This window comes from Gopherus evgoodei, chromosome 14 (genome assembly GCF_007399415.2).
Source record: "Gopherus evgoodei ecotype Sinaloan lineage chromosome 14, rGopEvg1_v1.p, whole genome shotgun sequence".
NCBI classification, from domain to species: Eukaryota; Metazoa; Chordata; order Testudines; family Testudinidae; genus Gopherus; species Gopherus evgoodei.
This window is the reverse complement of record NC_044335.1, coordinates 30,393,446-30,419,135: the sequence shown is the minus strand read 5'-3', so window position 1 is coordinate 30,419,135 and position 25,690 is coordinate 30,393,446. Positions and strand designations below refer to the sequence as shown.

Genomic DNA, 25,690 nt, shown 5'->3' with positions numbered 1-25,690 from the left:
ATTAAATGAACACACAGAATTTATTTAGGGTCCAAATCTATCCAAGATAAATGCTTCTAACTCCTGCACAGTGAAGACAAGCACGTCTTGAAAAGAAGTCAGACCCCCAAACCCATTATTACACATCATGAATGATTACAGTGATTATATTTTAATGTCAGCTCTTTACCTGTGTGAGTGTCTGTACATGAATTATATTAATGAGGCGGAAAAGGAAGGACATTCTCATGGACATCTGAGACATGTATGATAACAGGCGGCACTCGGACAAGACTTCTGCAACTATAGGGAAGACAACCAGATTATTAGATTTGCAGAGTTTAGATAGACAAAGAATGAAACAGTCATTCTTAAAATCTGGATGTAAGGGGAAGACAGTAATTCCTGAACCTAATGCAAGACTAGGCATCGTATCCAGAGCTGCAGACAGGTTGTGCTTTTCTCTGAACAGAGACAAGGGAGACTTCTGGTTGAAAAAGATGGAGTTGTTCTGAGGACACATTGTCTTCAGTCACAGAGTTCTTTTACTGCAGGCTGATCTGCAGCTGAAGGCCATCGCAGCTGACAACGTGGGCAGCACAGCAAGAAGAACTGGTGCTCACACCCAGTAAGCACATGAGTGCTTAAGTCATGCATCTGAGACACACACTCCTACTAAGGATTTGAAAGCCTGATTGCAATCTCTCAAAGAGCTGCCAAGTCTTCCTTTACCTTTAATATCAGACTGGTTCTCAAATCGGTCCAGAGACAATGTAATGCAGCGAACCAACATGTTTGAGTCAACCAGTGAACTGTTGATCTGATTCAAAAAGATCTGAAACTAAAGACAGACATTTTAGTGCTATGTTTACAAAAGTGATATACTCTATAGTGATAGGCACTTGTGGAGCAGAGTTTCATACACTTTGAGAGCATTTTATGTGACTAACAAGCTGGATATTACCCTTGGCGTGAACAGTAATTAGGATTAGCTGCCCATTGCAGGTAGGTCTGCAGACAAGGCCCTGTGGTGAGTACAATTATGTGACCACACAAATGGCCTTTGGAAAAGTTACTGCATAACTGTGCTCATGAATTTGAGCTTCTGTTTTAAAGGACTAAGTCTCTAGCCACATTGCTTGCAGCAATGTCATGTCATGTTCTGTTCTCAACAAGTGTTGTGCATCCAAGTCTGTAGGCTACTTCAAACAGTACCTCAGAAGTACAAACGCCCCATTCATTTCAGAGGTAACCATGAGCCCCTAATCCCCAAATCATAAATTTCTCCTGCCCAGAAAAAGGAAAGGGGCAAATTAACCCATGTACATCACAGGACTGCACCTAGTATTTGGCACAGAGCAGGGTGGGGGTGGGGGTTTGTTTTTGTTTTTTTAAAAGAGATTTACCTTCTCATCTGTGTTGATATATTTGTTGAACCTCTTGAAAGCATCAATGTTGAATTTCATCAGTTCTCCCAGCAGATCAAAGTAACTCTGAAGCACATCCCGTGATTTGCACTCACTGTCAACAATGCAGTAGAGAATATGCTGGCAAGAAAGGAAAGTGTGTTACCACCACATTTTAGCCTAAATCACCAGTAAACTCAGATTCAAATGCTTGTGATCCAATTACTGCTTAAAAAAGTTTAAAAAAGAATGAAATGTGGATAGAGTACGTAAATCAGGTGATTCTTCCCACAGCACCCACAAATGGAGTATCTAAGATCTGAATCTAAGGTAGATATAAATCACTTAGAAACAGATACTGTAAGTACCTGTACCAGTTCCAGAGTTAGATTTAACCAAACTTAATGATCATGTACAACGTTTCAGGTTCCCATAAATCATAGTTTTACCAAATGCGATCACCTCCTTATAAGTTTATCTTGTTGAAACCAGAGCTAAATCTCTCAAAGGTGTTGCATTAGGTATAAGAGCTGCCTATTGCTGCAGTGAATTCTAGCACTCATTTTTTAAGCTTCCTGTATTTTCTTAAAAAGTAAACCCACCAATTCCCATGGAGATACATGCTAAGTTTGTTACAGTGTATTTGTGCCGGAGCAGATATCTAGGTTGTTACCTCTAAGAGTCCTCTCTTTAGCAGGAACATCTGGTCTGCATAGGAAGTGGCACCTCGTAGAAAACTCTCGACTGCCCTTGCTTGCCAGAACCTGAGACAAATATAAATGAAATTTTACTAATTCAACAACAAGGCTGTAACTCATTGGGGAAAGTTACTTTACCACATACATGTCTCAGGCTAAACTAAGTTTCCCTGTCCATTTAGTTTCAACATGAAAGTGAAGCGGTGTAAAGCAATTCCATAGAATAGTCACTATTCCACTCACACTACCGGAGAAACCAAATCAGAACATTTTAAGTCTTCTCACAATGGATAATAAAATACTTCAGCTGTCATGAACTCTGAAGACTAGCAAGTCTTCCCACCCCACCAAAAAAATCACATACATCAATGTAAATGGAACCCACCTGAAAGAGGACTCGGCTGGTTCCTTCTTCATGACCTGTAGCAGCCTGGTTAACAAACCTCTTTTTCCATCGCAGACTAGACTCCTAAAGAATGTGGGGGGGAATATTACAAATATGAGTGGAAGGATGGCAAAAGCAGGTCACTATAGAATGTACTTCTGGAGATTAAGCTAGATTCTACTCATAAAGCTTAATATGAAGAGTCCAGTATTACACAGCAATGTCATGCATGAGCATTTCACATTGCCCACAAGAACTGATGACAACAGCTCCCACATAGCTCTGATGCTGTAATCCGCAAGACCTGCAGCATAACTGGCTTTCAAGGAAGTTTCAAACAAAGCATTTTTGTTGAAACCTTACCAAATGCAAATGAAATATGAGCACTGATTAGAAGGAGCAGCAGGCCTGACAGCTTTGAGTGAGAATGGAGTGGGCTGGGTCTCACTACACATTTACAGAAAGGAGAGTTTGGTTCAGCAAGAACAACATTTTTGTATCAGAATTCAGACCGAGGCAGCAGCCTAAATAAGTTAGCCTCCACAGGAAAAACCCATGAAACTGAAGCACACAAACATTAACAGCACCTTGACACACCTCGGAGATGTATTTATGCAAGAGGTATATGCAGACATGCTGCCAGAAAAATGATGTTTACTCAGAAAAGGCGTGGCACCTGAAAACAATAAGGGCAGGAAATGGAATGGTTCTGGCCACGTGCTTAGACCATGAGCCAACCTGCAGGTGTAGGGCAAGATAGTTTAGAATTCACTTTTCTACTGTTCAGAAAGATAGGCAGCATGCCTGCTCAGTTGGTCCATGCTGGTCACTGTCTGTGTACCGACCAGCTGAGGTGCTGGATGCAGCCTAAAGCCTGCAGAACACAGCTTTTCACAAAGGAAGGCACTGCTGCGGGATAGCTGGCTCCCCTTACTAGTGCCATCAGAAAATAGGGAAGGTTGCTCTGCAAATAACACAGGATGGAAGAGGTTATCTGTGGCTTCGCCCCTCCTCCTCCTAGCACACGTACAACACAGGGCAGCATTTCCCTGTGAATGGTTGAAGCAGGGCCAGAACAGCAGCAGTGCTTAGGAAGAGAGGGTTTGGTCAACACCGGTGGTGGTTTCTCACCAACAAGGCAGATAACGAGGAAGTTGGCAACATTTAAGAACTGGGAAATCCCATCATGTGCCAGAGATTCCTTTTCAAAGCCAATGGCACCTTTCCACTCACACTAGCAACCTGGTATGACCCAAATACGTTTGTTGGCTGTGTCTTCTGAGACCTGCAGAGGGAGTGAGCTGGATTCTTTCGTCTATCACACGAAGAGAACTGTTTATCAAAGGCTTGTCTTCAGAAGTCATACTGATTTAACTAGATCAGTACCACAGAAGCCCTTAGTGGGGCCACTCAAATGGATTTACATATATGTCATGTCAATTTAGCTTAATTTGGTTATTAGCCATTTCTAAATCAAACCTCTTTGGCAGGTACTCATATCTTCTAAATCAGTTTAGTGAAATTGGCGTAATGTGTGTGTAGGCCAGGCCTAAATCCCAACTGCAAAATATTACTGGTGGCTATTCATGAGCTAGAAAGATTCCAGCTTGCTTCACAACAGTCAGTTTGTGAGGCTGGCAGTTAGAAAAGTATATAACATGGAGATCATGGACACAAACGTCAAACTCCATAATGCCATTGTTACAGCCTCTTTATAGAGTACAAAGTGCATTTTAAGATGTCAGCTAGTCATTACTATGAAAATAGGGGTAGCTATTTCTTCCTCTGAAGGATCTGGTTCTCCACCAGGCAATGCAATGGCCTTATAGAGCAATACTATTTGATACTGATGTGGCAATTTCACCTAGCTTCTTTCACATGTGATATATGGAAAATGCATGTCTTTACATTTCCATAATTTCCTAGTGGTTCTGCTAGCACAACTTAATGCTGAAGTTACGGAAATGAGGCTTCATGGAGGATTTCAAACAGAGCAGATAAAATGAAATCTCTAGCGTAAGTACTTACCGAATGTTCAGAGTTTAAGAGAGCTTGAAATAACAGGCTACAAAACCTATAGCTTCCTCCCTACCTGTCTGTGTTGACAACTGCGTCTACTTCAGGGATGTTGGCTTTGAGGGAGATTGCACTCAGTTCATTAAGTTCTTGGCTGTTTAACAGAAGATACTTGTTCCTGAAAAAAAATCATTGAGAGAAAAAAGGAAAAATGAGGCTGAGCACATCCATGTGTTTCCTTCATTCATGATTTATATAATATTGCCAGTTATACGTACTGCATCTGCAATCCACAACTCCAAGTCAAACAAGACAGTGCGGCTAAGTTATTTGTGAAACCGGAAGGATGGAAACAGACATTTATTGATGCAGCCCACTAACAGGCTGTTGCCCTGCCTAAGGGTGCATGCTATCACATTGCCAGTCCTCCCGAAATTCAGTCCCTGTCACTAAGCATTAAAAAAGTAGTGCCAGGTTTCTTTCACTTGTCTTTTTTATTATACCATAACCATCCAAAAGCAGATTAGAGAAAGATACAAGACAACAAGGATAGCCTTTCAGCACTTACAAAATAGAGGTATTTCACCTACAATAATTGCTATTTAATCTGTTGGAAGCTATGACATTAACTTTCAAAAATACAAAATGGCAGCTGAATAGATTTCAGCAAATTCAGATAGCACAGCCTTCCAAGAATCCCTCAAAAAGAGTTTCTATGCTGCCTATCAATAGTTGCCCAATAATAGGAAGATTAACTAGTAACATTAAATCATATAAGGCACTCAAATTTTCCAGTACTTCGTTACAATTTACTTGACTATGTTATTATCCTATTCCTGGAGAGTGCCAAAAGACATCAGGAAACAATCTAGAAAACAGGGACGGGTATAGCAATGTAAAGAACTCTCACAATAAAATATTTAGCCTAGTAACTATATAAAAGAGAAAGTGTTTTTCCAATGTCATTCAAATAAATCTGAATTGCCCATTCACCATTTTCGAGAGAGCAAAAATCATATTTTTTATATTATATATATATATATACACACACACACACACACACACATATATACACTTTACTCTGCAATATTCATTATGAAAGAAAATTTTGATTTTGATCTAACAGAAATGCACTACAAGAACTATTCTTTCAACACACTAATTTTTTCTGTAAATCATCTTTAGTCTGGTTTAGTTGCAAGTGGCCAACAAAATAATTTATTGATTTATTTTTTTTTTTAAAACTACAAACAGCCTTCTGGCCTTCATTATCAGGAATGTCTAGCTATTTTCTAAGCCACACCAATTCCAGTCACCAGTCAGTCAAGGTGACTTCCAAGACTATAGTAATAGACTCAGATTCATAGACTCTAGGTCTGGAAGGGACCTCGAGAGGTCATCGAGTCCAGTCCCTTGCCCTCATGGCAGGACCAAATACTGTCTAGACCATCCCGGACAGACATTTATCTAACCTACTTTTAAATATCTCCAGAGATGGAGATTCCACAACCTCCCTAGGCAGTTTATTCCAGTGTTTAACCACCCTGACAGTTAGGAACTTTTTCCTAATGTCCAACCTAAACCTCCCCTGCTGCAGTTTAAGCCCATTGCTTCTTGTTCTATCCTTAGAGGCTAAGATGAACAAGTTTTCTCCCACCTCCTTATGACACCCTTTTAGATATCTGAAAACTGCTATCATGTCCTCTCTCAGTCTTCTCTTTTCCAAACTAAAACCCAATTCTTTCAGCCTTCCTTCATAGGTCATGTTCTCTAGACCTTTAATCATTCTTGTTGCTCTCCTCTGGACCCTCTCCAATTTCTCCACATCTTTCTTGAAATGCAGTGCTCAGAACTGGACACAATACTTCAGCTGAGGCCTGACCAGCGCAGAGTAGAGCGGAAGAATGACTTCTCGTGTCTTGCTCACAACACACCTGTTAATGCATCCCAGAATCACGTTTGCTTTTTTTGCAACAGCATCACACTGTTGACTCATTTAGCTTGTGGTCCACTATAACCCCCAGATCCCTTTCTGCCATATCCCTCCTAGACAGTCTCTTCCCATTCTGTATATGTGAAACTGATTGTTCCTTCCTAAGTGAAGCACTTTGCATTCGTCTTTATTAAACTTCATTCTGTTTACCTCAGACCATTTCTCCAATTTGTCCAGATCATTTTGAATTATGACCCTATCCTCCAAAGCAGTTGCAATCCCTCCCAGTTTGGTATCATCTGCAAACTTAATAAGCGTACTTTCTATGCCAATATCTAAGTCGTTGATGATCTCTCTAAAGTATTGTTTAGCATCTGCCAGCACTTCTCCCCTACTTTAAGATGCTGGAGCAAGACAAAATACAAGATGTTCCTCAGATGCCTTATTACTTTTAACATCTTACCCTGCTGCATCTTACCAGGTCAACAGATTTCTGCAATGGAATTCTAACACTTCTCGCTATTAAAAGGGAATTCTCTGAATCCTTAGCCAGTAACTCAGGGGTTTAGCTGAATCCTCTCTCCCTGTACCAGCTGAGTTCAAGCACTCTTTAGTCTCTTACTTTCATTGGGTTTTCAGTTAACTCAAGTTTACCAGTCATTTTACATGCCTTAACACAGAGATTTTACTTTACTATTACTTAATTTTAATAATCCATTTTCTTCAGCATTTCTGTTTTAGATTCTACACTTTCCATTCAGTTTCAGTGGATTCCAATTTTCATGATATAAAGATGTTCAACTTTTAGATGTTTAACTTTATTATTTTTGTTTCAACCACACTTGAGGTTTTTATAGTGATCGCTTTAACACAGACTGCATCTGAGGAGACTTACTGTACCATCCAGGAGTTGTTGCTGGGCTCATAGTGGTTGCAGAGGGAAAGTTTTTGATGGACTGAGATACAGATTTAGGTCCCAGTTTTCATGGCATGAGATCTCTCAGTTTTGGCCTGGCCATAGCAGAACAAGGTAAATGTGACACTTATAGAATAAGAACTGGTATAAGAGGTATAAGGTTTAGAGACGGGCTACTAGGATGATCCGAGGAATGGAAAACCTGTCATGAAACGAGACTCAAAGAGCTTGGCTTGTCTAGACTAACCTAAAGAAGGTTGAGGGGGGATATGATGGCTCTTTATAAATATATCAGAGGGATTAATATTAGGGAGTGAGAGGAATTATTTAAGCTTAGTACCAATGTGGACACAAGAACAAATGGATATAAACTGGACACTAGGAAGTTTAGACTTGAAATTAGATGAAGTTTTCTAACCATTAGAGGAGTGAAGTTCTGGAACAGCCTTCCAAGGAGAGTAGTGGGGGCAAAATACATATCTGACTTTAAGACTAAGCTAGATAAGTTTATGGAGGGGATGGTATGATGGGATAGCCTCATTTTGGCAACTGACCTTAGATTATCAGCAGGTAAGTATGCCCAGTGGTCTGTGATGGGATGGGATTCTGAGTCACTACAGAGAATTCTTTCCTGGGTGCTGGCTGGTGAGTCTTGCCCACATGCTCAGGGTTTAACTGATCGTCATATTTGGGGTCGGGAAGGAATTTTCCTCCAGGGCAGATTGGCAGAAGCCCTGGAGGTTTTTTGCGTTCCTCTGCAGCATGGGGCACGGGTCACTTGCTGGAGGATTTTCTGCAGCTTGAGGTCTTCAAACCACAATTTGAGGACTTCAATAACTCAGACATAGGTTAGGGGTTTGTTATAGAAGTGGATGGGTGAGATTGTGTGGCCTGCGTTGTGCAGGAGGTCAGATTAGATGATCATAATGGTCCCTTCTGACCTTAAAGTCTATGATTATTTACTGTCTAGACCAGAAGCTTCTGAGAGCACAAGAGAACAGAATCCGGGTTCCCTCCACCTACCCCATTTTGACTTTTTGAGATGAGATGTGTTCCCTCTCATTTTGAGCAACGTGTGCATGCTCTTGGGGTAGTTTTGGTATTTTTTTAAATCCTTGCATTTTTTCCCCTGAAACATTACAAACAAGTCAGAACCCAGTGCTATAGGTGTAATTTAGACTGCTCTTTGAAATGGAAATTACCTGTACTGTGTCTAGAAGTGATTATTTTATTTATCATTGTCAGAAAGCACTTCCGCCTTAGTTCTTATTAGAGCTCTACACCAGGCAGCTCTTCCTTTCCCAGTCCCTATTGTCAGGAGATTATGAAGTTGCCCACAGAAAATTACATTACAAATTACAGATTGACATTTTTCATGCAGTGGGATGTTTGTTGAAAAGGTGTCAGAATGTAATTAGGGAATTATCAGATAAAGGCATGTGTGACAGAACACTTCTTAAGTTAAGTTAGTTTTCTACATGTAGGTGTAGTTTGGCCTTTCCTGTACATTCTAATAATCTATATTTGTGGTTTGGTAATTTCATGTAGCTATGCCACTTGTCCCATAATTATGTAGGCTGGAGCCCTTAAGCATCCAATCTAAAATCTTACGCATTTTATAAAGGGTAGCCAAAACATACATAGTAAATGACATTTGATGGGTCTGACACAATCCAGAGAAAATATCCTACTTAGCTAGTCAGATAGGATGGTTATGTTAATACCTCATGGCTGGAACTGAAGTGCTAGCATCAAAGATAATGCCTACAGTTAGATACAAATAAATGTCACGACACCAAGAATACAAAAAAATCTACAAAGAACAGAACGCCTGGATTCTGCACGTTATAACCCAGAGCAAAATACACACTAGCAAAACGTGTGCAGTTTCCTCAAGCTGTACCACTAAGAAATATTTGCATCATCCCATAGCTCTCGCAGAAAACAAAGCCAGCGCTCCGAGGGGGCGGGGCTGCACATTCCGGTGGATCAAAGCAAGTTCAATATAACATGGTTTCACCTATAACACGATATGATTTTTTGGCTCCTAAGGACAGTGTTATATTGAGGTAGAGGTGTACTAGAATATTGAGACCACCTTCTTACCTTTTGGAAGGAAAAACTGCATACACGGTACCTGAGATAGCGTTTACAGGATGGTACATAATACTTTTATCAATTTAAGCTACTGGAAGAAATTTAGGATGATTAAATACAATTCCCCAAGCCTGAGTTTTATCAGGACTAAATTGTCACTTGTGAAAGGTTCCATGGGATCCTTAATGATCACAAGTTGCCTATACCTTGATTTTGCCATTTAAAAAGATCTGCAGCAAAAAACACCTGTACTACAGTACTACACTGGCTCAGTACTCACTCTGAGGGAGGAGAGCCACCTACTGATTCATGAAACCTACTTTCACACTGTTTCTCATTTACCAAAAAAAGTCTTTATATCAGTAGTGGGACATTTAAATATAATAGATCAGGGCAAGGCACCTAAATACATTTGAGGGTGCTCAATAATTTAGTTAAAAGGGAACAGACACCACTAAATACAATTTACCATAAGCTTACTTTTCCCATACTTACTCGTGATGATCACTAAAACTTTGAAGAAGCCTCAAAAACTGTATCTTTAAAGTAATGTCCTACAAAAAACAGAAGGGTGAAAAAAAATTTAAAAACACGTTTTGTACATATTACAGCATCATCACTAATGATAAGCAGAGAAGAAATATGTATCTCAGACTAGGCTGGAGTTGGAAATCTTTCAAGACTGAAAAAGCATTTACAACATCCTGAGTGTGACAAGCAGTTGGAATAAGGAAGGAACGAACTTCATCATGAGTTTCCCAAAACAGAAGAGAATGGAAAGGGTGATGGGATGGGTGCAATTTAACAAAGCTACGTTTATTTAACATACATACATACATAGTTTACCTCCAAGTTTCCAGGTATAAAGCAATGCTTCATATCTGGTATCAAGGCTCTCAAAATCAATGCATTACAGCAACTCCAAGGAAAAAAAAATTACTACAACTGTAGTATCTAAATTACCATGCCAAAATGTGAAATTAGGGTACTCACTGGACTACAGTCACAATTTTGGTTATGCCCATGCAGAACAAGGGCTGATGCCGAATGTTTCCTCCAGATCAGTTTGTCAAACAGGTTATTAAGGCCAGGAATCAATTTGAATTCTGCTATCATTTTGTGAACCTGAACAAGAAAAGAAAAGGAAAATATTAAACTTGTCTGGTTGTTTCTGGAGCCTTCATAAAGGGGAAAAGGGCAGTTTAGAACACAGATGACTATAGCTACATCATCTCGTGTTAGCAGAGACACTGAAATGCTTTTACTGAATGTGGGTTTTACTCCGCACACAAATGAAGTGGTGAATCCCAAGGAGAAGACTTCAGTCTCCTCCAAGAATTAGTTGTCCACTTCCACTGAACAGAAACATTTGATCCAGTTTCTTTGGAGACAGCCTAAACTGATGCTTGAATTTCTTCCTCGGAAGAAAAATGAACTAGGGAAACAGAGTACTCTGGAAGAGGAAATTTAGCACACTGAAGGTAAAGGGACTCCCAACTATATCTCTATTCTAAATGTTCTTCCTGTAACATGTTAGTGCCAGTTCCCTAGTGTCTTTTCTGCTGATCCTAGGTCAGGCCACTCATTCTAGGGTGACTCTTTGCAGGCAGGAATGGAAAATGCTACAGGCACTATTTTCAAGTGTCCTAGCATGTGATACTAGGTGCCATGGAGAATGTTGTCCTGCAGCACTAGCAGGGAACTGACCAGTAACGCACAAGCAGTACATGCTTTAGTCAGCAAACCAGTATGTTTTTCCTAATGCTTTCCACACTCCACCCTCCTTTTTAAAGAAAAAAAAGAAAATGCAGATCACCATTTCTCAAGCACACCTCTCTGCCTGCCAAGGCCCAGATGTGGGACACCATGTGACAAACCCAGAATGAGGGAGTCAGTTAGTCATGCAGGAAACTTATGCTGTGGGATTTCTTCCTTCTGAGTAAAGGACTTCAATTAACACCTCAGATTCAGGATTCTCCATTTCTGATGTAAGTGATTTGGAGCAGGGGAGAGAAGGCCAAGTGTGCATGGAATGTTGGGAGCTTTGGGACTAAAATGAGCTATGCCCCTGGAGATGAGATGAAAGTCAGAGTTCTATTCACAAACCTGATTAGGACAGTCTTGTTCCTTTGTGCCCTCCCCTACTAATGCAAGGCTCCCTCTGGATTCTCATCACCAACTCTAGTAGACTGTTCACATCTTTAATAAAACTGGTAACTAAAATACTGGATGATGCAAATTATAGTCTTACAAAAGTATTAAAAGAGGTTGACAGGTATACAGGACAAGGAATATATTATAAATACAGCAGAGTTGAGACAGTGTAGGTTATGAGTTACAGGAAGTAGAAATATTTTATTTTTGTTTTTTAAAGTCAGTCCATCTCATTTGCTCCATCTTTTCTCAAATAGTTTAGGTGTTTAAATTAACCGAACCAGCAGGTCATTCCATGTTTCTTAATTATATTTGGATCAATCATTTTCATAGCTGGCATTCTGTTTATGAGTCATAGTACTGAAATCCACAGACTGCTGCCATCACATTTTGACAGGATCTCAGTAAATTGGGACATTTCCCTAACAGGGAATGAGGGATCCTGTTTTTGCATCAGTTTTCTAGCAGCACACATGAAGTCTACCTCAGCAGTCCCAGAAAGTGGAATCCTCCCAACATTTGCACTCTGTCCAATATTTCAGTCAGACTTTTACCTACCCCCACCTCTGCCTTGAGATGCTCCCACACACACCAAGAGCCTCCTGCACAGAGCAAGGGACTCTCCCAATCATTTCCAGAGACACTCATGTAAGTTGACAATACCTGCCAGCAGAAAGTACTTTGGATGCACTAGCCCCTCACAGTGGCCAGTATGGCACCACTGCAGCAGGGTGAACTATAAAATGCAGACCATGCATGTGAAAAGAGCAGCTCCCTTTTGTCTCCACTAGTGTTCACTGTTTAAACAGATTCGGTCATACCCAGTGCCTTTGTGTCCTGTGCCAACCAACACACCCCTAGACACTTTCCTGCCTTCTCAATGTTAGCCTGCTGAACTGTAAGACCTAGCGGAGCTAACCTCTGCATGCTATAACACCCATAAACCATAAGGGTTGACTTCTAATTTCACTGTCCCTCCTAGAGGCCCCATTTGAACATAGCTTTATATAGTTAAGTTTAATGCCAGAACAAATCCTATTTTACACTACATACTTCAAATCCTCTTTGGCATCTTCCCACTGCTGCTCAAGATTGTGAAGACAGTTTAATGCCCAAGTCCAGTTCTCGAGCTCATTATGCTAAACCCCATCACACTTCCTCTTAACGTGTACAGCTTGGCTCCCCAAGAAAGGAGCAGGTAGAAAAGCAGAGTCTCTTTCACCACTTAAGTAGAACCATGTAATACAACCTAAAGAAATATGTGAAGTGACTACATGAGGGTGTGGTTATAATTACAGGGCATTAAAAGCCAAGAAATGCAGTAAAGAGCCACTTCTCTACTAGGGTGTGATCATCCCAAGGTAGCAATGAACTGTGGTGACCTTCACTGCTAGCACTACAGAGAATTGAACAGTGTACAACATAACCAGGAAGAGAATTTAGAGAGAAGCTTCAGTACCAGAGAATTTAGTTTATTAGAATATTCCCTTACTGAAAAATTAAATGCCTGTTTACATTTTCTCGTAAGCGATCCAAAAAAAGAGAGTTTTGTAACCTCCCGACAACAGCGTAATTCTGCACGGAATTTCTGAAGCAAGATCTTTGGTTGCCCAAATTGGAAGACTGAGGTCACAAACCTATGACCTTTAATCCATGCAGCCTGGCAACGGCTGATCTACATGGTGGTTACCATGGCAGAAACAGCAGAGGGAGAACACACTGGTTTTCCTGCTGGTATTTCTTAGCATAGAGAAATTATAAAGTACTATTTCCTTACAATGTGTCTTGATTTCAGGGGAACGCTTGCTTCTCCGATAGCCATGCTCAACATACATAGTATTCAAAGGGACACCTGTATGCAGCAAAGTTTGCGCCTTATGATAGCAAAAGGGGTTGGGGTGGGATAGAAATTGGAGGCAGCTTTTTGCAGCACAGTCATGTATACTATTATCCTTGCAATGGAAAAAGGCAGAAATGAAGTCTTTGAACTACACAATACCCCTTCAAAAATTCAAAGAGCCTTTCACAGAGTCCATGATTTTCTTGATGCCATAGCCCCAGCCTGGATAATGGATAGATAGATAGATAAAGCTTCACCCTCTCTGTATATCCTTGAACTATGAACTCCATGCAATAGGGACTGTGCTTTGCCCAGAAAGCAGTTAAGCGTACAACAGGTACTACTATGAACAATTCTTCTGTTCATTTTCATGTTCTTTTGTATCCATGTGTAGGTTTATAAAGTACCGGTTATTTGTGGTTATAGGATTGTGCTTAAAATGTATATTTGTTTGTAGAACTGTCTCTAAATAAAAGTAGTGTTTACAAACCTTACCATGAGGATCAGAAGTAAAGGAACTCTATATGGGAAAGTACCGAGTAGTTTCTAATCACTGACTCCAACAGAGCTTCACTAAACAAAAACCTGAAGCACATGGTGGTGGGTTCAGGTAGGCTAAACTGAAAGCTTGGTTTAAAGAGACAATGGCTATTCCATGCACACATGACCGTTTAGGTAGACATTCACCTGATTCCTCTGTCTCCCCATCAGCAATACACAGAGAACATACAACACCTCCAGCTTGTACATGATCTCATGCATGATCTTCATGGACTGTGGAAGCTGAGTTCTTGTTGAGGTGTTGGCTAATCCACTTTCATCTGAAGATTCTAAATGAGAAATCAAAGACATGAGCCTGAGGTGGAAAGGATTGGTTACTGCTTTATGTAACAGCAAATACTGCAGTACTGCAAACATATGACCAGCACATTTGCTTGAAGATCTTCCTAGCAAAACTGAAAATGTGTCATGAGACTGAAATAAGCAATTCCAAGTTATTTGAGAGACATTTTTCTCACTATGGAAGATGCACCATTGAGGTTTATATTAGGACAGTGTTAGGATCCTTACCTCAAATTTTTTTTTAAATAGCTCACCTTCTGATAACGAGCCAAACAGCATTTCATACACAGAACTAATGGATTACAAATGTGAAACTCTTAATGACTATGTCACTTCTTTTTCCCTTGCTCTCTTCTTTGTACACAGGAAATCATGATTTAGGGGTGTGATTTTCAAAAATGCTCAGCTTTGGCCTAACTCTCCTCTAACTATCTCCAGTGAGGGTTACAGGTAGGCCAGTGCTGAATGCTTCCGAAAATACTGAATGCTTCTGAAAATCTATTCTGTAAGTATAATGTTGAAGGACAGAGCTAATAATGTAACATGTTTGGGATACAATGAAAGCCACAATTTGGAATTTAGATCACAAAACTGACACACTTTAAATAAAACAGGCTAGGATTTAAAGTTAGACCCATCATGGTGACTTAAGGAGGTGCAAGTCCTGCTGTCCCCATACTTCATTTTTGTGAACCGGTTAAACATGCATGAATGCTGGGAGGCATGCAGCCAGAGTCAGAGAGACGCTCACATTGCCCAGAAGAGGAAGTCGCAGCCCTTATACTGATGATCACAGAGGATCCAAGATCGAGAGCTCTGCGAAATGTGTGCACTCCTTTTCTGAGAGAGTTCTCTTTTATAATAGCAAGCTTTCTCCACTTTACACTAAACCAAAATTGTGCACACCTACCGAGATAGCACACTGCTCAGAGATAGCTACTTAATTTTGTTTTAGTATATTTGCAGGATTTTTAATAAGAGTTTTTGCCACAATTCTGATCAAGTAGGATAAAGAAGACAGTTGCTTCTATGTATCTTCAGAAGCTACGTAAAATTTGGGGATCTAGAAAACAACCTTATAAAGGTCTACTACACTAAGGAGAGTACGTTATGGGGAGAATATTTCACCTCTTGTGTCAAACTAAGAAGATCAGAATAGTTTTTTCTGACCTTATAATCTACGTATTCCCACAGTGAAGGGAGTGTCTATGCCATTTTCATGCTAATACTTCAGGGCTTACATAACATCTTTAAACAAACATAAAAAGAGGGGAGGAATGCAAGCAAAAATAGAGGAAGAATGGGTTAAAGAATATTTCAATAAATTAGATGTATTCAAGTCAGCAGGGCCTGATGAAACTCATCCTAGGATACTTTTAGGAACTGGCTGAAGCAATCATGAAACCATTAGCCATTATCTTTGAGAGAACACATGGAGGACAGGTGAGGTTCCAGAGGGCTGCTGAAGGACAAACATAGTACCTATCTTTAAAAAGGGGGAAATGGAGGGCCTAGGGAACTACAGACCACCCAGCCTAAGTTTGATACCTGGAAAGACAATGGAACAGCTTATTGAACAATCAATTTATAACTCTATTATCCTGTGCTTACAAGGAAAAGCCATCACGGATCTGTCAAAAACAAACCAACCAAGCCGGACCGCTCTAATTTCCTCTTTGACAGAGTTACTGGCCTAATAAATGGTGGGAAGCAGGAGACATGATATATCTTGAGTTTAGAAAGGCTTTTGATAACAGTACCCCATGACACTCATAAGCAAACTAGTGAAACGTCGGTCTAGATGAAATTACTGTACACAGGGCTGGCTCCAGGGATTTTGCCGCCCCAAGCAGCCAAAAAAAAAAAAACCCCGCGATCACGATCTGTGGCAGTTCAGCGGGAGGTCCTTCGCTCCAAGGAGGAGCGAGGGACCCACCGCCAAATACCTGAAAGTGCCGCCCCGCTCCGGAGTGGCTGCTCCAAGCACCTGCTTGATAAGCTGGTGCCTGGAGCCGGCCCTGACTGTACATTGGGTGCACAAATGATTAAAAGACTGTACGCAGAGTAATTATAAATGGTTTGCTTAAAACTGGGATGGTGTATCTAGTGGAGTTCCATGGGGGTCAGTCCTTGGTCTGGTACAGTCAGTATTTTCACTAATAACTTGGATAAGGGAGTGGAAAGTATGCTTATAAAATTTTTAGATTACACCAAACTGGGAGAGGTTGCAAGCACTTTGGAGCACAAGATTACAATACAAAACAACTTTGGTAAATTGGAGGATTGGTCTGAAATCAACAAGATGAAATTCTATACTAAATGCAAAGTACTACATTTAGGAAGCAGGGGGGAAATCAAATGCACATGTACAGAATAGGGAGTAACTGGCTAGGTGGTAGCACTGCTCGATCACAAACTGAATGAGAGTCAATAAAGTGATGCAGTTGCAAAATGAGAATATCATACTGAGGTGTATTAACAGGAGCATTGAATGTAAGACATGGGAGGTAACTGTCCTGCCTACATGACACTGGTGAGGCCTCAGCTAGAGTACTGTGCCCAATTCTGGGTGCCACACTGTAGGAAAGATGCAGACAAACTGGAGAGCGAGTCTGGAAGAAAGCAATAAAAAATGATAAAAGGTCTAGAAAACCCGACCTATAAAAAAAGGTTACAAAACCCGGGCATCTTTAGTCTTCAGAAAAGACTATTGATGATGACAGTCTTCAAATATGTTAAGGGCTGTTAGAAAATAATTGGTCCCCATTCTCTTTGTGTGTCCACTGAATGTAGGCCAAGTATTAATGGCCTTAATCTGCAGCAAGGGTGACTGAGGCGAGATATTAGGAAAAGCTTTCTAATTACAAGGGTAGTTAAGCTCTGGAACAGGCTTCCAAGGAAAGAATGACGGAATCCCCATCATTGGAGATCTGGTTGGACAAACTTGTCAGAGACGGCTGAGGTTTACTTGGCCCTGTCTCAGCACAGAGGGCTGAACTTGATGACCTCTCCAGATCCCTTCCAGCCCTACATTGGTATGGTTCTAAGTCATCTTAATTCAGCCGGAGATGGCAGCTAAGTAATTTGCTGGAACAATTAACAGTTTATCCAAAAATTACTTACCACTGTGTGAAAAGGAATCACTGAGTTGCCTGAGCATGGAGATGGATGTAAGAATGCTTGGATTCTAATCCCAATGCTACAGCCAATTTGCTGTAGATTTGAGCAAATGGCTTAACTTGTGCCTCAGTTTCCCCCCTCCCTCAATATAAAATGGAAATAAATCCCTCTCAAAAGACTTAGGAGTTTATGGGGCTGTAAGCATAACACTCTATAAGGAGGTCTTTGGACAGATGAAACGTAAACTCTGCAACAGGATATATTGATTAGTACAAAAATCCACTCACCACTTTGCAGTAAAATAGGAGACAGATCTAAGCATACTGTGCTCAACATGGTTTTTGGGTTTTTTTGGAAGGCAGAATAGGGAAGAGAGAGAAGCGAAACCCAGCTATTCTACAAGCCATAAAGCAAAACTGTAGGTTAGTAAAACACAACAGATACCTGTGCTGCTCTGCTCTGCCTCCTCATTTGCTACCCGCATCAGGGCATCAAGAACAAGTGCATTGTCCAGCCAGGTGTACCACTCCTCTAACTCCTGGAGGAAATTTGAAGTACCCGTTGTTTCTGATACTTTCCTTGTTGCCAGTTTGCATAATCGCTCAACAAAGCCTGGAATATTCAGAAGCGTGGCTACAACAGGAAAACAAAACAAGTCAACAACACACAAAAGACTCCATGCCAGATAGCAAATTCGCTTTTCAAAATGCTCCTATCAAAGTATACAATAGTGTACTCAAAAGGTATTCTATACAGCTCACAGGATCCAAATATTGGATTTTTTGATGAGCACTCAACAGCAGCAAGAGGGATCCTAGATAGTTAGACACGACAGGTTGGTAAAAAAAAAACAACTGTTTTTTAAAAACTGATTTTTTTAAGCCTAGAATGTCTGCTAAATCAGCATGAAGCGATGGAAACAGCTACGAGCATGGTTGAGAGCTCTTCTTGTTCAGAATATCAAGTTGCATCATCACTGAGGTTCAGCCTGTAACTGTCCCATTGTGTGTGTGTTTGGGGGTTACTTGCTGTGTGCTGAGCTTGTGTTTGTCAGTCTGTTTGGTTTGTTTGTTTGAAGGACCGTGTGCTGTAGCTGGCAGTTGGAGGTGGAGCTACTAGGAAGGTTTGAAAGCTAGAAGCCTCTGGTAATTGGCTGAACCTTAACCAGTGGGCGGGGCATTCACTCAGGCCAGGGCTTTATAAAGCTGCGCACAAGCGACCAGGGAGCCTTTATACAAATGCAAGAAGTATGGGTAACAACTTTTTTCCCTTATATGTATAGGACATTTAAGTAGCTTTATTTAATCAATAAAACAATGTTGCATATTTTTAATTGAATTCCAATTTCCATCCAAATACAGCTTGATACAAGTAAAAAAAAAACCATAATAAGAAATGCATCATTCACCATTTTCTAACATAACAAGGAAATGTAAAAATTAAAAATCTATATAACTGCTTAAATCTACAGATATAATGTATCCTTCTAGTTGGCAAAAAAGCACCAAATTGAGCATAGAGACTATATTTAGTTGAAAATCAATGTGTTTTAATGATTACCAACCAATGGAGAATCAACTAAAGGTAAGTAACTAAAAAGCAGAAAAAAAAAAGATTAAAATCAATTATTTAAATCAAGGTTTCCTGCTTGCTGGTTTAAATCATGATTAAAATGGATAATTTGCACCCTTTCCCACCCAGGGTGGATTACTGTTGCTGAATTACACATTGGATTTGTTTTTGTTGATTCATATGTCAACTTTGAATAAAAGCTGCACTTTGCCCTCAGTGTAGGATACACAGTATCAGGTCTTCATTATCAAATAAAATAGAGCTGTCAGATATAATCCTACACTAAATCTTCGTCCTTGTACACTCAAAAGCCAAGGCTCTTAGTTCAAGTACCACCATTTTGAGTGGCTGCAATTCCATCATCAGCTCATGTCAGCCATGGAATTCTGAACTTAGAAAAAGAAAACCTAAGTTAAAATTTTATTTGGAAAACAATATTTAGGTTAAACATTTAGACCCTGACCCTGCAAACATGCAAATGGCTCACTTCAAACATGTGTGGAGAGAACTGAAACACTCAGATTTAAGCATTTGCAGGATCAGGAACATACTCAGTTAGTTTGCTTAAACAGCCTGAAGATTTGCACATTCGCTTTAATGTATTAGATGTCCTTGGATCTTCAGCCACAAGGGCTTATTTGCCGTAGAATAGCCATTTGTCACCATCCAGTGACCACCACTCATGCATACGTACACTTTACAAAAAGCTTCTGAAAAGGTCACTCTGCTGCCCACAGCCAGTGCAGAATGCAGCAGCATGATTGTTGAGAGGTGTGAGGAGAATCTTTTTGGCCAGCCCATTGCTTCATACTCTGAATTTGCTACTTGTAGAGGTAGGCTAAGTTGAACATTTAGATATTGACACTGAAACCCCTAAACGGGCTGGATCCTAATTACAAGAGCTTCCAGGAGTCTCTATATACAAAAGCCCCAGGTTGCTCATATTTCAAAGTGTTTCAGCACAGCAAAAAGTGAAACCAGTTCACATTCCCTTTGCTGGCATTTTAACTGATTGCATTGTATGATAAAGCCTAGAAGGCTTACAACAAAGTAGCAGCTTAAGATAACATTCAAGATACAAGCCAGAAGAACTCAAGGCAATTAGAAAGCTCACATAGTGGTCTGAAGTTCAAAAATGCTGAGCACCTGCAGCTACCAATGCCTCCCAAAAGGGCATCATCAGGTGTTCAAGCACCTCTGGAAAAAAAATTACAAACCATCAGGGACTTTAAATGTAAGCAAGTTCTATATACAAATATCTCAGCTATTTGTTTAATTGAGTATACTTAACAAACAAGTCATTATTATACCAAAAAACTGCGATCAAAATGTGACCCAAGATTTAGCCTATTATGATTTGAAACTCCTTAAAATATTTAATCCTCAACATTCAGTTTTATTCCAAAAATGCCAACTCAATCTGAAAAGCAGCACACGTGTTGCTTCAGGATTTCCAGCAAGAATTTAAGATTAGACAGATTTTGAAGTTTTGCCCAATACAATTTCTAGTTCAGACTTTGGTCTGGACTGTTCTCTTACAATGGTTCTCACCTTCTGATATCTAATATAAAAGGGTCTTCACATAACATGGAAAATTAACTCCTGAAACTCTAAGGAAAAAGAGGCATTCTATTTAGATCACACCAGTGTCTTCATAAACATGACTACATGCAGGTTAGAAATCCTAAGTCCACAATAGTGATAAATCCACATGTAGCTCTTACATAGCCCTTCACAAGCACAGCTCACTTGGAAACTGTGACAGAGGTCAATGAGTTGGCTCACAGTCATAAACCAAGTTAGTTCAGGGACAGACACAGAACCTCAGTCTGCTTCCGAGCCTAATGCTCTAATGCACATGCTACCTCCTCATCAGTACCTATGAAATAGATTGAGAGTCTCCCTCCCAGGGAAGTTGTATTTTCCCCTACACTGGCATAGCAAATGGTAGGTGACTGTGGCCAGACTGGCATTAAACATTTTTTTCCCTTAGTGAGAGAGAAAAAGACTGATATATTGCTCTACAGCAAGATACTGAATAAAGCCACCTGACACCACTGTAAATGCTTCCCTGGATAATAGACAAGCACTGACTACACCCATGGTACTGAGACATTATAGCCTGTCACAGCATCAAAACAGCTTCCCTCCACCGCAACCATCAATACCTACTCAACTAACTTCTAGGGTGCATGTGAATCTATGAAGATTATAATCATCAAACTAAACTGTTCTTTTTTGTTGATGATGATCGTTTTGGTAAGAACCTCTGTGGAATGCAGAATTAAAAGAATAAGCACCATAAATGCAGAAGGCTTACAACATCACAATAAAGAAGCCTCAGACTCTTGACAAGATGAAGACAAGGTTTATTACTTCCTTTCTGATTCCTCTGGACTTATGTTTAGAATGCAACACTCTAGTAACTGGGACACTTTACCTTGATTAACTTCAGCTCGAGAAGGACACAAATTTTTTTTCTGCTGTGCATTTTTAGCAAGAAGTGTGTGTTTGTCATCACTGCCTGTGTCAAGCTCTGAAATTGTGACTGCAAGGATCCTACAGAAATTGGCAAGTTGCTGTTGATCAAAACTGGATACTAGACTTGCAAGATTGGGAATATCTTCTAATTGTATCATTTCCTATAGAAGACAAAACAATGCATTGATTGTTTGATGTAATAAACCAACAGTCTTTTCACCAAAATCAACGTTAACAGAGGGAACACACAAAAATTAAAAAGCCTTCCCCATCAGGATTAAATTGTTTTAAATCTAGTCAGAGACAAGGGTAGATGGGTAGCAGAAGTTCCTCAGAGTCTGAAAGGGGCTGTGAATCCCAACCTAAGGCTAAGATCCCACGTATTCACCAATTTATGAGAGAACATCATTCTCAAATCTTTTAAAAGTAAAAACAGAATTGTGAAAAAATAAGCATTAAGCCAATTTAGCTATTCTGAAGTTTCGATATTTTGTTGGTTTGTATCCCCAAATTTATTGAAGTTAAATGCATCTATAGATGGATTGCACTGTCAGATATTTTTAAATTATAGTTTAATATGTGATAAGGGAAGATTCTGAAAAGTAACTAGAAGGAAGGATCAGACAAGCGTCCAAGCATCCTTCAGAAAAGGTAAACATCAAAATATATATCTTAATAATTAGTCAGGAAAAAAAGTAACCCTATAACCCCAAAACCCTATTTAGAAGGCAGAAATTAGCTGGACACTGAAGTCCAATTACTGTATTTCACCACTACAGAAATATTAGCAGAGGAAAGGGAATAATTAGTATGCAGCAGTGACACCCTCTAGGAAGAGATACTGCCATATTATTCAGGGCTACCATTTAGAATTTCTTAAAAAAGTACTATAGACATTTTTAAAAACTGAGCGGTTTTGGAATTAGCAGGACTCAGTGCATGAGAACCAAGGAGTAAACTTGACAAAAAACTGTATTTTCATTGTTCAACATATCATCTTGCTGTTTCAACTTTAATACAACTTTTTCTTAACACAAGGAAGCTTGGCTACCAACGTTTTAAATATTACATCCCTTTAAGGCAGAACTGTTGTTCTAATACCCAGTGACATTGCACAAAGTCCAGAACATTACATTAGAGCAGACTAAAAGCCACCACGACTGACAACTTCTAGAAAAAAGCCGCCTTTTAGGTCAATTTGGAAAACAGTTTAGTCTGACATATACACTCTTCAGTACTTAGTGATGAGAATGAAATTCCCAAGGTTAAGACAGAAGTACATCTACTTTACAAATGCAACAGTGTCAAGAGATCAATTTACATTGGTCCCTGACCTGACTATAACACATAGTGTAGATGAGACCTTAAATGTATCCTGCCCAAGGTTTTACAATGGTTACATGTCTCCAACAACATTTTATTTGTAATACTAAATAACATGGTAACAAATGGCAAATTTTCTTCAATGCATGTTCACAAAAAAACAACACCACACTATTAACATAACTGACTCTTCCCCTCTAGCACACAACCCTGAACAGTTAGGCAACCACGATTATAGGAAACATCCACAGACCTTTTTAACTCCTAGGATATCTTCAATAAGCGTTGCTGTTTGCAGAAATGTTTTTTTGTTTGTCATCAACGTAAACAGGAACAACACAAAATCATTTCTTTCTGCCAATCGTTTAGTGACTCCTTCAGTCTAGAAGAAAAGCGAGGAATGGTTAAATACACCCAACAATGGCAGGTGGCTGCACTAGCAAATCAGATGTGATAATCATACATAGCAAGCCAGTTTCACAAACACTCTCTTGGTTACCTATTCAGCAAGGCCTAGAAGTTGGTGACATGCTGTCCAGGGAGATGAACAATTCAGCTAATCCTCATGGGGTCTGCTGAAACTACAGGTCCCAGCACGAAAAACTCCATTTTGGACTTGAATTGTTTGCCTGCTTGGAACAAGATTAAATGTTGCACAGCTGGACCCTGCATTGCCTGTGGGCTTTAGCTCTCTTATTGGACCTGATAACAATTGCGTTAATCTCTATTTTAGGGAAATAAGATGTGGCCCTCAGTCTCTTGCCTAACTGCTAACATACTTCTCAGTTGAACAGAGTTTGCTCAAAGTTTCCACTGACTTCAATGGGGCCAGGATTTCACTCTGATCACTGGTTGAAGTAAGGTTGCTCTTTGGTTTAATTCAGTATTTTTTATTCCAGAAAACCTTACCCCAAATGCCCGAAAAGCAGTTTGTTCAGAGTTCAGCAAAACTGACCATGTACTAGTGGCCGTAGCATAGAAACAAGACTTCAAGAGGTCATCAAGTCCAGGCCCTTATGCTGAGGCAAGACCAAGTAAACCTTGACCATCCCTGTCAGGTATTTGTACAAATTATTCTTAAAAACCTCTATTAATATGGTATTGAGCAAATGGATTAGATATCAGCATAGATATCATACCTAGATATAAAGAGAATTAATCCAGAACTGCAACAAGACATTAGACAGTCTTACAATCCTGAAGCAACCCTCCATTCAAATCCATCCCAATAATCCAGAGAGGGCACTACATTTGAAATGAGTTAAGTCAGCCAGCAGCTATTCTATGGATTGCAAATGTGATCGTTTTTAGATCAAATGAAGCTATCAAACTACCTCTATTTCCCCCCCTTAGTAGATCAAATAATGAATGTCCAAACATCAGCCCTTGCCACTTTTACAGGGTCTCTGTATTGTTTAGAGAACACTGTGTACTAATACTTTTGTAATGTTAAGAGAAAGTCAGTTTCCCTAAAATGGCTCCAACCCAGTGATTACATGCAGCATTTCATTAAAACTACTATATTTTAAACATACTGTCAGACTTGTGATCATTTATCCTCTAAAGGGTTATGACTAACTATACAATATTGAAAATACGTTACTTACTGACAGTGTTTTAGTCATTAGATATGCACTTTAGGCCTCAATTTTTGAGCCAAGTTCTCTGTAGATGTCTAATCTGCAGCCCTTCCTCGGCACTCAGGCTCCAGTGATTGACAAAGGATGTTCTGCATATGAATTGTTTGCAGGATCAGGCCCCTAACACCCTTGGTTGACTAGGCCATTGAATGGCGCACAGGCAGAGATGCTCAAATTAAGAGGTGGGCGTACATTTTTCTAATTTTGATATTTCTGTTTTAAAGTACAAGAGCTGAAAATCTCTCTCAGATGGGAACATGAATGTGTAAACAAATGCCCACAATAGTGCGTCTGAATTACTGGGCACTCAGCTACTGCAGTGGTGCATTATAGAAAGCCCTATAAATAAAACACTATTTAGACAAACGCCCAAACACAGAGAGTGGCTGAATATAGCAGGTCCAGATATGTAACCAGACTTTGGAAAATGCCGCAAATTAGAGTTGCATTATTTCTTTAAATTATGTTTTAAAGCAAATATGCTTTCATTCCTGGGGTACGTGCAGCCAATGTCGAAGTGTGGAACATGTTTGTTTGCCAAGAAGAGGAACATACATATTTTTAAAAAGGTAATACTTACACATATGCAAGTGTTGTACAATATGCTTAAGCAGTCCTTGATCAGGTCGTCACTTACTACAACACAAAAATAAGACACCAATTCATTACACAGTTTCCAGAACACTTAATTTCTATGCTATTATCACTGAACATTGTGTATGACATTTTATATATTCAATTAAACAGCCTGAAATGAATATTCAAAAAAATTAAAGCTGCAATTAGCAAGCAGTTAGAAATGATTAATGAGATACCCGACTAGTATAGTCCAAGAGATTTAATGGCCTGAGGACATGTTATAGGGCATGCTAATTCTGAGCTACGTCCAACAAACATCAATCTTCTAGTCTTTCCCTCCTTGGATTAACCACCAACAACTAACATGGTTTCAAAGAGAACGCATTTTCCCAGTGTAAACAAAACCTTTGACAGATTTTATCTTGATATTTCACCTGTAAATCTCAGTTTCTTCACTTGAGAAGAAGTGAGGAGGATATCACAAAAATACTCCTTCTCAGAGATATTGCAAGGGCCACATAGTGTCAGGTAGACATGGAAGATGAAAAACACAAATATTGAGCCTACTGAGCTGTTTCAGCAGACAAAATGCTATTCTGAAGCAACTGGTTAGTTCACTTTGGCACACTCCCTTTATTATATAGTTAGGAAATTACTATTTATTACATGTCTGGAAAAATATGATTCTCTTCACTGACTCACTCAACA

General features: G+C 39.7%; 1 protein-coding gene across 1 annotated transcript in view; it reads right to left on the bottom strand.

Moving 5' to 3' along the window:
- The window catches only part of TRPC4AP (transient receptor potential cation channel subfamily C member 4 associated protein), a 63,239-nt gene that overhangs the window by 12,860 nt on the left and 24,689 nt on the right, over positions 1 to 25,690 (bottom strand). The window contains exons 5-17 of the mRNA XM_030533815.1: positions 24,984 to 25,039; positions 23,017 to 23,145; positions 21,400 to 21,601; positions 17,832 to 18,020; positions 14,112 to 14,254; positions 10,424 to 10,555; positions 9,926 to 9,984; positions 4,561 to 4,662; positions 2,469 to 2,552; positions 2,059 to 2,149; positions 1,386 to 1,526; positions 712 to 820; positions 170 to 282 (exon numbers count right to left, since the gene is read on the bottom strand). Of these exons, the coding sequence (XP_030389675.1) occupies positions 170 to 282; positions 712 to 820; positions 1,386 to 1,526; positions 2,059 to 2,149; positions 2,469 to 2,552; positions 4,561 to 4,662; positions 9,926 to 9,984; positions 10,424 to 10,555; positions 14,112 to 14,254; positions 17,832 to 18,020; positions 21,400 to 21,601; positions 23,017 to 23,145; positions 24,984 to 25,039 (1,550 nt within the window). The remainder of the gene's footprint in view (positions 1 to 169; positions 283 to 711; positions 821 to 1,385; positions 1,527 to 2,058; positions 2,150 to 2,468; positions 2,553 to 4,560; positions 4,663 to 9,925; positions 9,985 to 10,423; positions 10,556 to 14,111; positions 14,255 to 17,831; positions 18,021 to 21,399; positions 21,602 to 23,016; positions 23,146 to 24,983; positions 25,040 to 25,690) is intronic.